The 14,257-nt window shown below is 36.3% G+C and overlaps 3 protein-coding genes across 5 annotated transcripts in view; all 3 read left to right on the forward strand.

Annotated features, from left to right (window-relative positions):
* LOC139984816 (uncharacterized) overlaps positions 1-14,257 on the forward strand; it is a 153,854-nt gene that overhangs the window by 75,938 nt on the left and 63,659 nt on the right. The gene's annotated exons all lie outside the window — the stretch shown is intronic.
* Positions 1-14,257, forward strand: part of LOC139984450 (uncharacterized) — a 30,566-nt gene that overhangs the window by 4,690 nt on the left and 11,619 nt on the right. The gene's annotated exons all lie outside the window — the stretch shown is intronic.
* LOC139984821 (uncharacterized) lies at positions 1,034-13,527 on the forward strand. The gene is made up of 6 exons (XM_071998915.1): positions 1,034-1,745; positions 5,924-6,182; positions 6,927-7,939; positions 8,737-8,803; positions 9,949-10,117; positions 11,071-13,527. The coding sequence occupies exons 2-6, from the start codon at positions 5,945-5,947 to the stop codon at positions 11,180-11,182; spliced, it is 1,599 nt and encodes a 532-aa protein (XP_071855016.1). The 5' UTR covers positions 1,034-1,745; positions 5,924-5,944; the 3' UTR covers positions 11,183-13,527.

Consider the following 14,257-nt stretch of genomic DNA (forward strand, 5'->3'; position numbering starts at 1 on the left):
ATGGTTGGTATGACATCGGTATTTACGATGTACGTGATGGTGCATTTAGCAGGAAGAACATTTGTGACGTCATTACTAGGTGGCCATCTGATCAGTACGTGACCTGTGTAACTACAGATCCTGTGACGAGTCATATTATAGTAGGTACTAACAGCAGAGATGTTTATGTATTGACTGATCAAATGAATCCCAGTCACATGTTTACATTACCAGATGTAATCGGTGCAGCGCATGATATCACTGTACATAGAGGTAGTCTCCTGGTCTGTGACAATTCGCGTGGTAGATCATATGCAGTCCGTGACCGGACAAATACCCCCCAGACAATAACCCCCCGGACGATTACCACCAGGAGAGATACCCCCCGGACAAATACCATCCCGGACAACTACCCCCAGGACAACTACCACCCGGACAGAACCCCCCCGGACAATTACCCCCGAGGACAAAACCCCCCGGACAAGTACCCACCCGGGCAAGTACCCCCTCGGACGCATACCCCCTAGACAATTACCCCCCTAGACAATTACCCCCCGGATAAATACCCCCGGACGAATATACCCCTGGACATATGCCGTTAACTTTAGGAGACGGATACAGCGACGGATACGCCCGTCTTTTTTTCGAGTTTAGTTTCCCGCGGGGCTCAACATATACACTGTTAAAAATATCTGTCAGTTTACAGACTTTTTTAACATAAATTTCCGGTTTTTTCCCATTAACCAAAAATTACTGTATTTTTACAAACAGTTTGTATTGCTACAAAAACAAAATGTAATATAACCTATATTTTCTGTTTATTTAGAAAACAATTATTTTCTATTTTTTAACAAAATTTGACTGCAATCATTAATATTTTTACAGAAGTAACTGTAAATTAAAGTAACAGTTGAAAAATCCTGTTATTTACAACTTATATCTGTTTTATTGCAATAACATGATCGCACTGTTTTTTTTTACCATCAATTTGTATTTACTACGACAAAAAAATGTTTTTAAACAGAAACTTTTCATTTTTGCAGAAAAACAAATATTTAGTATTTCAATTAGCAACACTATAGGGTCCTTTTATAGACCAATTCATCGTATGTTTCTTCAAGCACAATCTGACTGAACAATATATGGGATGCGCTCATCTCGGGTGTGTGGTCCAGGGACCCGCTTCGGGCCCTAGGTTAGTCAATGTGTTTTCGGGACCTTTGGGCGATGCCCATGCACGGAAGCTCTGGGGTTTAAAAAAATTGTGATCATTATTAACTGTCTTCAATTGGCATTGAATGCGCACTAAAAAGACGAAAAACATTCTATTTAATTTGGGCATTTTTATTTCAAATAATTTAAATTTGAGTAAATGCCGATCGATTTCGTGATACAGCGAGCATGTGGGTGAGACAGATTGATGTTGTTAAAGGTTGCATTGGCGTGAAAAACAACGTACAGCGCGTATGGCACACCTAATGCAGTCCAGTGGTTTCGCAATGGCTCGGTGACCTAAGGTCACGGTTTCCACCTGGGTTCACGAGTGTAACATATGCATATTAACGTTTCCCGCCAAAATAACAGTCCACGGCCTGACGTATCAGTGCACAAGAAACTTTTTCAGTTATACGTACAATACAACAGCGCACCGAACTCCGACCACGTACGTACGTACACACTACTACTACTTGCGTCCAGCATGCAGTACACAACACCAGCTGCCTTTTCACTGATGACGCAGGAGAATTCTGCAATATTCGACTGAGGTGGGTGTAGTGGAAGTTCATTCAAGTTTTGTTAGCAAATAAGTTGGTAGAAACATTGACTATTCATCAATAACAAATTCTTAGAAGGTTTTTTCTTGCCGTTTCGGAAAATCTGTTAAATGTTTTTGTATAACGGATGCGATAACTGAGCTTTATAGTTATAGGCTAGGCCTAATAGCGAAGGGCCTAGCATAACGTTAGGCATCAGTGGCTAACGGTGGTCTTAGTCCGGAGCGATATTGATGAAATAAAATAATAGCCTAGGCCTATAGGCTTGGCCCATATACAATTTAAAAACTTAGGTTTTTGCTATTGCCTGTGCGGCTGTAGCCTAGGCTATTAATATTAATAGGCTACTTTTAACCGAATTGTTGATTAAGTTTAAGCCAACATTACTCATTAGCTTTGAAAACCTATGATACCCAACAAAGCTAGGGCCTAACAGTAATGCTACAGTAGTTTTACTGTGTGAGAACCAGTATGAGTTGGACTGAGCCTGTCCACACTACCAGTACCACAGTCTGTCAATCATTTTGACACAACCATTTGCATTGATTATGCATCTAGACAAAATCATGTGTACAAAAAGAAGCAAGTAGGCAAGAGCTTTCCTATATCTTGTACTGTAGCTGTACTCAGTACATGTTCAACTTCAAACATATAAAAATTGTGTAAATTCACTGTAGCTTTAACAACCGAAGTTAGTGCAAATGAAATTGGTGTGGGTTTATAAGTAGGTTATTCAAACTTTTCCAAATTGGCAGGGTTTTCCTACTCGTATTCTCATAGTTCTGTACGTCGTGAGACTAAAAATGTTTGTTGGACTTTGCAACATTTGCAAGGTAACAACACGTTCAGTGAGTGAGTATGTGGCTCATGGACGGCGCCATAGAAATCAAGCCAATTCTCAATTTCGGTGCTGTTTTCAAGGATGCAGATACATATTTTCAACTTTTACAGCACTGAAAGTTCATATAACAAGGGAGCATCGTAACCAGAGACATGTAGAGCAGTCAAACAGATTTCATTCTGTTAATGTACCACTGAAGTGTGCTATTGCATACTGTAAGAAAGAATGCTCTGATTTGCATGCATTTTTAAGTCATCTCAAAAGTCACATGAATAATGGTCAGACAGTTGAATGCCCGTATGTTTCATGCAAGAGAAGGTACCACAAAAAGGCAACATTTTGTGTTCATTTGTCTCGTTGCCACAGAAATTGGTGTGCAAAACGTGTGAAAAATGCTCGCAAAAGTTTCAGATTTGATGCTGTAATTTCAGAAACAGCAAATAATTATGATGTAGAAACTGGCAATGCTAATAAGCCCACTACTGCAGAAGAAAGTTTGGATATGGAATTTGGGGAAACTGAACATGACAATGTCATAGAAGTTGAGAGTAATTCTGATCAGTCAAAAGGGGAATTTTTGAAAAGTTTTGCATTATTTCTACTTAAGCTGCAAGGGAAACAATTAGTCCCAGAATCAACCGTACAAATTATTGTAGAGGAACTAAGAAACATACATGACATTTGCCTAGAATCTCTTAAAGTTAGGCTTACAGCAAAATTAAGGGCCGAAAACATTTGTAATGACCGTATTCATTCATTATTAGATGACCTTAACTTGGGAAATGAGTGGGATGTTGCTTTGGACAGTAAGAAGGGAGAACTGCGCTCAAAACATAGTAGAAAAGAGTACTTTAAGTCACTGAATTTTGTTTCCCCAGAAGCTGTTCCCCTTGGGAGGGATATTTCAGGAAAAATGCATTACTGTCATTATGTTCCCATCTTGCAGACAATTAAAGTTCTCATTGATAATGACTTGATTCCAATAAAATCAGACAGGAGAGCCCACAACATGCAGCTACCAGTGTTTACAGATATAACAGATGGGAAAATTTTCAAAGAAAATACACTTTTTGGAAGTGAGGAAAATGCATTGTCGGTTATTTTATTCCAAGATGCCTTTGAAGTAGTGAATCCACTTGGATCTGCCAAAAAGAAACATAAAATATTGGCTGTGTATTTCACTCTGGGAAACATTCCTCCTCAGTATAGGTCCCAGGTAGAGTCATTGCAACTTGCACTTCTTTGTAGAGAGGTTGATTTCAAGAAGTATGGACAAGAAAAAGTATTTAAAAGGCTATTAAGAGACTTGAAATTACTAGAAGAAACTGGTGTACAGGTCAAAGGTGGGCAAATTCGGAAAGGTTCATTGGCATGCATACTAGGAGATAATTTAGGCTCACACACTATTGGCGGATTTGTTGAAAGCTTTTCATCTAAACATTATTGTAGGTATTGCTTACTGAGTTCAGCTGAATTTCAGTCAGGTGAGCCATATGCTCTGGGAAAGTGCAGAAGTCCCACCGAATATGACAGATGTGTAGAACATCTCCAACAGTCTGGTGAAGATAGCTTTGAGGGTATTAAATTTAACTCCCTCTTCAATAATTTAAATTACTTCCATGTCTGTAATCCTGGCCTGCCACCTTGCTTGGGCCATGACCTTTTTGAAGGGGTAGTGGATTATGATTTGAAACTCTATATCGATTACTGGGTTAATCAGAGACATTGGTTTACGTACCAAGACTTAAACAGAAAGTTAGAACTGTTTAAGTTCACTGGTAGTGACATCAATAACAAGCCTGCTCAGATAAATTCAAATAAAAGCAGACTTGGTGGAAATGCAGTTGAGAACTGGTGTTTGCTTAAACTTCTCCCAATTTTGGTGGGCCAGCAAATTTTGGATAAATCTGACAATGTTTGGAAACAATTTCTGCGTTTAAGAGAGATTGTTCAGCTTGTTTGTGCTCCTCAAATATCATGGGATGAAATTGTTTATCTGAAGGTGTTAATAGAAGAGTACCATGAGGAAAGAAAACAAATCTTTCCTGATGTGAAGCTTAGACCAAAACATCACTTTCTTTGTCATTATCCAGAGTTGACAGTTAAGTTTGGCCCTTTAATCAGAGTGTGGACACTGAGGTTTGAAAGCAAACACTCTTACTTCAAACGGTGTGCTAGGAATTGCCATAACTTTGTTAATGTAACACATACGCTGTCAGAAAGACATCAGCAGCTGCAGGCATATAATAGTGCAGGGAGTATGTTTCCTGAAAAAAATTTCATTGAAAAAGGTGAGCAACTAAATCCTGAGATTTTTAGTCCTGAAATTAGGGCTTCCCTGCTGTCAAAAGAGTTACAGGTTGATTCAGCCACAGTGAGTAACAAATTAAAGGTCTATGGTACTCAGTACAGTGCAGGTTTGTTTGTGGCATGCAAATGTACAGATTCAGTCTTGCAATTTGGCTGTATTCTGTTGACTCTTTTATGTAACAATGATGCATTTCTTGTTGTTAAACTGCATAATGCTACCCTTCTTGAGGAACTAGGTGTGTACTTGCTGCAACCATCAAATGATATAGACTGTCTGAAGGTTTCAGAACTTTGTGACTATTATCCATTGTCAGCTTATCCAGTTCAAGGAAGACTCCTGCTTCCACTGAAGCATAATTGTTTCCACTCATGACTTTCTCAACAATGATGATGGTACTTGGCCATGGTATGGATGTATGTGCATGCATTTACCTTGCCTCATGTGTTCAATATGTCACATGTTTACACAGGGTCCAATACCGTACATTCAGCATATATCGTTCTAAGTTGTGTATGTTTATTGCATGTAAGGCATATATGCAGTTTCCCCAACAATGCTTCAAACATCATATAAACCTATCAAATATCAATGCTGGTGCTTCTCTGAGAAATTTTAGAGCATTTGGATGAAATGTTGCACCTAGCCTCAATTCAACAATTTATTCATTTAGTTCTGTTTTCATGTGAGTGAACACTCACTCCTCACTTGGCCTATCATAGTCCACCAAATTCAAATTTTGGGACTGCATTTGCTATTTAATACATATTTATTCAGGCTTTATAATGTACTGAGTAGTTATCTTTCCTTGAACAAAGATCTACATTCTTGATAGTGCAGGAAAACAAAGTAATCTGAGCTATAGTAAAGGAATGGTCAATGCAGTGGTCATTATTTATTGCTTGAGCCATTGTGTAAAAATAGTATAGTTAGTATTTGTCAGTTTGAGGTGTCAACTCAATAGTGACAGACGTTCACATTAACAAAATCAGTCAGCTATATGTTTCTTGCTGTTGGCAGAGTGGTTTGTGTTGATTCAAAATGGAACTGTCAGATACATCTTCAGATGATACTGTTCTTCTTGGTCCAATTGAGAGTGCTGTGAGTGATGTCTTTCCACTACTGCCCACCTACAAGATTAAGGAGGTGCTAGAACTGCTCATAAGAGCAGGAGTTGAAAGTGTTGCAGATTTAAAGTATGTTACAGAAGAGGATCTCCAAAATTTGAAACCAATTCAGCGGAGAAAGCTTTTGAAAGCTTGGTCTACAAGGGTTGAAGGTACTGTATCGTCCAGACCCCAGTATTTTGTACATTTCTTTTAGTAGGCCAATTTAGTGTGCACAGCACAGTACTTGCAGAGTGAGGAGGCAATATGTGACCTGGAAACTATCATGTTTACCAAAAGGACAAAAAAATCACTACCAAAAGTCATTACAGTTCTGAAATGAAGAGTTTGTGACTAGATCATGCTTGAACAGCCTACATGTAATCTTGCAAGTTTATCTGCTTTATAGTTGAGGTAATCATTCATGGACAGTTGAAACTTTGCAGTGTAAATATGTACAAGACTCTAACTTTGTAATTAATAAACATTCCAGTGCTTTTATGTCCACACATTCTCATCCTTGTTTTCAGATAGACAGTGTTTTCGTTGTGCCAATGGCATACTGTACACTACTTGTATTCTGTATCAATTTCAATTGCAGTTGTTTAGAGAAATGAGGAAATGCAAGTTTGTTGGCTTGTAGCTAATGCTTTCATATCATTGTAAGACTGGTTATGTACACATGTGGCAACAAGAGACTACACTAGTTCTTACATATTTCTTGGAAATTTAATGTTTTTATTCATTGAAAACATTTCTGTTAGTTTTAGAGGTAGTCCTCGCCCCATTTCATGAAGAGTTACCCTCAGTCTTAGTTTGATTTATTGCTAACTTATGTTCTACATATCAAACTTGACTGAGCATAACTCTTTGTGAAACAAGGCCCTGATGTTCAGTTTTTCCTTTTTTTTCGCCAGATACTACCCCAAGTGAACTAAATCACCAACTGGAGTTGGGAATGGAAGATTTTCAACTAGTCGGATCAGTTGCTTCTTCAGAGTCATCCAGCTCAAGTCCAGGAACTCCTACCTCACTAAAGAAGCACTGGGTGGAAACTTTTACAGTCCAGTGGAACAAAATGCCTAAGAACTTAAGTGATTCATTAAAGAAATGTACAAGGCCATCACCAAGAGACAGAAGGGAAATGATACGAATAATATGTGATGACATCATGAAGAAAAATCGCAATCCGGGCCGTAAGAATCTTGCCATTATTTCAAAAACAATTGTTGATTCTTACCCAGCAAGCTTTAGAGATGACATAGGCGGTGAAGTTATTGGAGATGGCTTTGAATCTGTACTTAAGCAAATGGAAAACAGAATCAACAACCTGAGGCGGACTGAAACATATCTGCCAGGAACGTCTTCATTGACCAGCACATCAGATGATGAGTCTTCAGAACAGAAGCCTAAGCGAGCAAAAAAACGAGACTCTTATGGTTGTCAGAACTGGCAACCAAAAGGGTTGCCAGAGAGGGAAGACGAAACATCTCAAAAGAGGAGAACCCTTGAACTAAAGGAAATGTATGAAAATGAAGATAAGTGGGATGAAGACATCATTCAGATGAACATGAAACTGTTGTATTTCACTATCCGCACAATGATCAATACAAACAGCATAACCCTCATAGGGATAATAGAAGAATACCCATTTCTCCTGGAAAGCATTGGTATGATGAGCCACTTTCATGAATTGGTTGGTATTGAACTGATGCCTACTCTTTCTAAATCTTTAGATACCAAAGGTCAGTCTGTTATGCACTATTTGAGGAAAGTTGCTACCAAAAAGCCAGCTTTAAAAGATGTTTTTGATGCCATAGAAGTTGCCAGAGCAGAAACAAACGATCTTACTCCTGAGATGCCTGGATTAATCTGGCTACTTACTTGCTACTTTGGGGAGAAAGTAGATACCCTGTTGTACCTATCAAAGGTGAGTATTTCTATAAAGTGAACTGATATATTTTTTCTATTTCATTTATTTGCAAAGGTTGTCATGCTGGTAAATTACTTGGCAAATATTATAGCAAGATAAGGTTGAAGACTACAGTAAAAAGTGCAATTTCACCCTGGTAAAGTTGAACTAACCATAGATTAGTTGAAAGCCTCATTTTAAGCAAGGGATGGCAAAGTGGGGATTTTAAGTAAAATTTCAGTGTCACATTGTTATAGTCTCTGTAGTGTTATGTTGATCAGCCTTTCAGGACACCTTACATAGAGTTGCAAATCAGCCCCATGACAACAACCTGACTATGCCACAGGTGCAGAATATGTTCTTAGATCATGCCAAAAGCAATGTGTGTACTCGAGGTGTAATGCCACATGTGTTCTTTTAAGTGTGTTTATACAGACTTGGTCAAAATGTGTGCTGTATATGGCCAATAATTAAACATTATTTAGTAATGAGTAGTCATGTAGACTGCCATCATGATGGCTACTGAAGTGAACTTTGACCTACACTAAGGTGACAATTAACTGCTATATATATATATATATATATATACATATAACTGCTATATAATATCCTAACTAGGGCCCTGTTCCATACAGAGTTTTTCTTTGTCTTGAGTGTGATTTAAAGTTAAACACAGACTGAATCAAATCTAAGATTGTGGGTTACTCTTTGTAGAATGGGGCCCAGATCAAATTGTTATCCAATTTCTGCCACCAGACAACTTTGTATAAGTTTCAGGTTTTAAAATACAAGTTGCACATATTTTACTTTCCCAGGAGACAAGCAGTGATCAGGAGGCTGTTTCTGGCTTGAACTCTCCATCACCCTGTAGTGTTGTTTCGGGTAAGCTTCTTGAATGTACATTTCGGGTGTTTCTGTTTACAGAGCTTTGTTATTTTCATCAACAATATTTAAGCACATCAGATTTAAAGTATCCCTTGGATCCTGCTCAACATTTTTTTTGAATACTACTGATTGTTTTACCAAGCCTGTCTTTTCCTACCATTGATCCCTTGCTAGGCTCAGACTAAAGTAGGAATTCCTGTTTCTTAATTCAAATGCAAAGTCTTCCTTTCCAAATTGTGCAATAGAGGTATATACTTATCAAAAGTGTTCTAAATGTGACATGGGAATAAATGTACTAGCTTTCAGTGTGGTAGATACTTGTTAGATACTGAGAAGCAGTTTGCCAAGATTTAGTATAATGTGATATTTAGATGAAAGAGAAGATTCATTTATTGAAGTTACATCTTCTGGCTATGATGGGAAGTGGCTCTAAATATGCCACAAACCATTGTCAAAATTTAGGGATTAGTCTGGCGGCAGTAATTTAGACTCAGTTTGGTGTAATGGCATAAGCAATCATCCAACTCTTACTTGGAAGCATCAGCTAAATCCTTCAAATCTCTCATTCAGGTTGGTTCAGAATGTTAATGTCCAGTAGTAAAGGTAAAAATGTAACAGAAACATTGTTTTGAGATTAAAAGAATGACGTGTACATATTTATGAATTAGTATAGAGGGTTTGTAGTCAGAATGGGGTAATTGCATTTGGCCTTTCAAGTTATGCATAAGGTTTGCATAGAATCCAAGATGCAAGGCAATAGATAGATGACCAATGATCTTGTTTGGTGTGATACCTATTCTTACAGAGGCAGGGCAGAGAATTTTTTTCTTCCAATGTGGGGGAGGGGTTGTCCACTGATTTAGGCTTTGCATCATTCAGTGAAAAATCAGTGGGTTCTGCTTGCAATTCACTTTTGATCTTGTCATTGCAGTTTCTAGGTTAAGTGTTTAATGGACATACCTTTTTTAAGGTCCCTAAAAAAGTTACTACTCTTGAGAATGTTACATGATAATCCTTCAGTAAAAGAATGGAAACATATTCTTAGTCCGTAACAGCACTAAAAAAAATTCAATTTCGGAAAATAATGACAAAGTGAAACTCGGATTGACATTTTTATCTTTGTTTGAATATTGATATCACAGGAACCACACTGTTGGCCGGGCGGAAGTATATGATCGCAGTTGACAAGGTAGTTGTCAATCATCTTATTGCTGATTTTCAGAGTGCCCTTGCCTACCTCTTTGCCACATACTATGTTTTAAACATTCAGTATCCTGCAGACAGCTGTGTGACATTGGAGTTCATCCAGAGGTAAGTGTTAATGGAATATGAATGAATATTTGTACAGTAGTGGTTATAGCTGGGATTGGAGTTGTAACTCATGGTAGTGTTTTCCTTGTATAGTGTGTTTTCTACCAACACTTGCGAAAGACTTGAACCAGTGTAAAATTCAGTTGAGTAGTTACACAAGTAAGTCATAATTTGTCAGTCTAGAGAGAAGATCATGATCCCAACTTAGAATACCATTGAAGGTACTGTTACTTGAAATTTGGTCATAGTCTAACTTAACAATTATTTACCTCAGTTTAGATGAACTGCTGCAGTAGGTGTTTAGTGTTAAATAGTAACAGCATCATTAATTTGAAGATCGTAGAATATTTATGCAGTGACATTTGTAGAGCCTTAGTCCCATCAACATTGGGATTAAACTTGCAACAAAATGCACAGTTGAAAAAGTCGATCCTGATCGTTGCTCCAAGAAGATCAGTGTCCTATTTCCTTTCAACTACAATCCACCTGCATTTTGTCGATTTTGAAGTTGATTCTTGTGTTTCATCGTCAGACTTTGTTTAAAATTTACTGCTTGTAGAATTGTATAGATGGGACCCAGGCTTTAATCCTTCAAACTGTACATTCCAAATTGATTTCATGGACAGTCTTCTTGTGGAATTGACTGTTATAAACAACAACTGTTCTCTAAAAAAAGTTATAAAAGAATTGTGAATTAGGAAATATGCTTGAAAATGTTTTGACCACAATCATTATGACTTTCATAATTATAAATATAAACTAATATGAAAGCAGTGTGAGAAGCCATTTAATTTATACCTGAAACAGTGAAGTGAATAATTAATGTGCAACAAATTTTCAGAAGTATCATGTTTTAAAGACATGGTTTTCTACTGGTCAAGTGTCAAGGTCAATGATGAAAATATTAATTCCCACCAAAAGTAACAAAAATCAACTCTTTTTTTTTTTGGCAGGTGCTTTGTTGGAATCAACCCACCCACATCAGGAAAAAGTAGGAAATCCTCAGCCATAAATCCCAAAGTGTTGTCTCTTTTGGGACATATCAAGGATGAGTCAACAAAGTAATAAAAAAATCAAACAGTGTAGTATGGTGATCAGTGGACTTATTTCGAGTTTAGTTACTACAGGAACCATTTAGAAACGTTTGTTTTTTTGTTTTTATTCAACTCATTTAAAATCAAGTTAAGATGGTTACTTCTGGCTGGAACCTCAATGTCGCCTTTAGCCACTCTTAGTGTTTCCTTCATGTATATAGACATTCAGCTTATATGTAAGGAACGTTCAGGTGGATGATGTTTTTATGTACTACGATCAGTACTGAGTACACAGACATGAAATAATCTGCACCCCAATCTCCATATTCTGTGCCTCTAAAGCAGAATGGTTTCAGATGAAATTTTGTTTTAGATAATTAAAGAGAACTGAAATCTATGCATTTTCATGGGCTTTGCATCACATTTTCTACCTAAGGTGGACTTGAAGCAAGCAGGAGATGAGACTGTAGAGTTTGTTTATGGAATTCTATTCATTCATGTTGGCATGTTATTCAGACATATAAAGTATTGATTAATATGAAGTTCTATTACTAACACTATATTGTTACACCTGCCTGCTAAAAGTTCACTTTTGATAGTAAATGTGACACCTTCTATGACCTTACATTTCAAATTGCCCAAAGAATTGACTGCAAATTTGTGCCCCCTTCTATCCTCTTCCTAGAGTGCTATTCAATTGAAGAAAAATTTCATCCAGTGGATTTCCTGATCATAGCATGCATTAAGGCAGTAGCCACAAAAGGAAACTTTCTAATAAGTATAAATGTTTACAAGGACAATGGGTTCATTTTAATACCAGTGCTCATGCACATTGAACCATTCCTTAAATGGTGAAATGTTTGCCATTTTTCGTTTTCAGTGGTGAGTTTATACTATGTGATATTATTTAAACTACTTCATTTAAAAAAAAGTGTGATTACAGTGTGTAGTGCCACAAAACTATACTAACGTTTTTTCGTTTTCAGTGGTGAGTTTATACTATGTGATATTATTTAAACTACTTCATTTAAAAAAAAGTGTGATTACAGTGTGTAGTGCCACAAAACTATACTAACGTATGCTTGTCTATTACTGTGTGTAGTGTAGGGTCTATAGGAATTGCACTGCCTATGCATTAAGACCAAGTTTTCCCTTTCTACATCCCCTACCCCAGTGAAATACTCCATCAAATAATTATTAATGTACTTGTGAGAATATCCATTTCTGGCTGGAATTTATATTTTAGTCTTGGTATTCATAGACATCTGGTTTGGAATTGACAGGGCCTGAAGTTTATATTGGCATGCACCAATTTTTTCAACATTGAAAAAGAGGTTTACTGTTTCAGTTTTGGACTTTAAGTTACTTCCTTGTTGATTTACTAAGTTCTGTGTTTTTAGTTTCCATTTTGACATTTGCATTGCATAAATGATTGCATGTTCATGATATCATGGCTCAGCTTTATATGAAAATGTTTGAAAGTTGTGTAATAATAATTAGAAAGTTTGAAGCTTATAACGTCAATTAACCCTTAAGCCTACCATGTAATAAGGTTTTGGCTAATGATTGTATTCCATTTGAAATGACCACTTTGGGATAGTTTCAGGGTGTTTGTCGTCCCAAACTGGGGTCTTCCACTTCATGGGTTGAAAAATAATGTTTGAAAGTGATATACAGAAGATGATCATATAGTTGTTGTTGAATAGTTGGTCATAAGGCACATGCCTTGACCAACTCTATGGAGAATTTTTAATACTGTGAGGAGGCTGACATAATATAGTATATGATTATAAATACATTACAAGGATATTATTGTATGAAAAATCTTACTTTAGCTTAATATTCGGTGAAGAGCTTTTTGCAGTATATGCCATTTAGAAAGTTTATAATTGCAGTCAGTTTGTAAAATTAAGGGTCACATAGTTTGTGGTTTTTTTGGGCAACTTAATTGGCCCTAACCAAAGATAGCAACAAATGAAGTAGCTTTCAATGTGTTGCTTTTGGTGTAAGGTGATCTTACCACCTCTTGAGAACAGTTGCAAAACCTGTATCTCTTATTGTTCCTATACAGACTTTTGTAACTGGTTTGTAATTGCCTTGGCCTGAAGTTTGTGATATCAGTCACCAGTCTTTTCTCAAATCTTGAAAAGTAGAATTATTGTTTCAGTGTTGAAGTTTAAGTTCTCTACTTGTTGTTTTATAATTGAGTTTTTGTGTTTCTAGGATCTACTTAAGAAGCTTTTAGTTTTAGTAAAGTGGTGAAAAGTGATAGGTTAAAAGCACCTTTGTATGTGCATGTTTTTGGGGAAGACCTCACTCCAAGATGAATGAAGAAGTTGTGTAAATAAAGGGTGAAAATAAACATGAGCATTTCAACGTACTTCTACCGTATATTTTTGGCGTATTCCTTAAGTATGTACTTACTTTTTGTAGAAACTTTGCCGTAAACTAAGACGGATAAAACCCATCAATTTATTTTAATTGTCAATATCAAATTTTCACACTTATGTTTCTTTTTTATGGAATTGATAAACCATTAATAATTCACATAAAAAAAATTGTTAAAGGACAGATTTAGTAGACAAACACGTTAAAAGCGTCTGTAAAAAAAAACATAAATTTGAATTTTATCAGAAGATTTAAGCAAATTGACTGAACGATTAACATCAAAAACTTGTAAAAAGACAGAATTTAGAAGTAAAACCGTCTGTAAAAAAACAGACAAAAATTGTAATTTTATCAGACAATTTGGTAAATTAACATCGAAAACTTGTAAAAAGACAGAATTTAGAAGTAAAACCGTCTGTAAAAAAACAGACAAAAATTGTAATTTTATCAGACGATTTGGTAAATTAACATCGAAAACTTGTAAAAAGACAAAATTTGGTAGTAAAACACAATAAAACTGTCTGTAAACAAACAGGAATAAATTGTAATTTTATCAGAAGAATTCAGTTAAATATACATGAGAAAAATGCTAAATAAAACAGAATTTTTATGTTATTCTATTTAACAGATTATTCTTGTAAAAATTTTAACTGGAAAACTATGTAAAAAGAAAACATTATTTTCCAGTTAATTACTTTTTACAGAATGTCTGTAAAAA

This window comes from Apostichopus japonicus, chromosome 17 (assembly GCF_037975245.1).
Source record: "Apostichopus japonicus isolate 1M-3 chromosome 17, ASM3797524v1, whole genome shotgun sequence".
In the NCBI taxonomy this organism is placed as follows: Eukaryota; Metazoa; Echinodermata; class Holothuroidea; order Aspidochirotida; family Stichopodidae; genus Apostichopus; species Apostichopus japonicus.

Excerpts from the sequence above, each read along its gene's own strand:
- LOC139984821 (XM_071998915.1), top strand. The coding sequence starts at position 5,945 with ATGGAACTGTCAGATACATCTTCAGATGATACTGTTCTTCTTGGTCCA. Across the intron at positions 7,940-8,736 it reads CCCTGTTGTACCTATCAAAG|GAGACAAGCAGTGATCAGGA; the intron begins GTGAGTATTTCT and ends TTACTTTCCCAG. Across the intron at positions 8,804-9,948 it reads ACCCTGTAGTGTTGTTTCGG|GAACCACACTGTTGGCCGGG; the intron begins GTAAGCTTCTTG and ends TTGATATCACAG.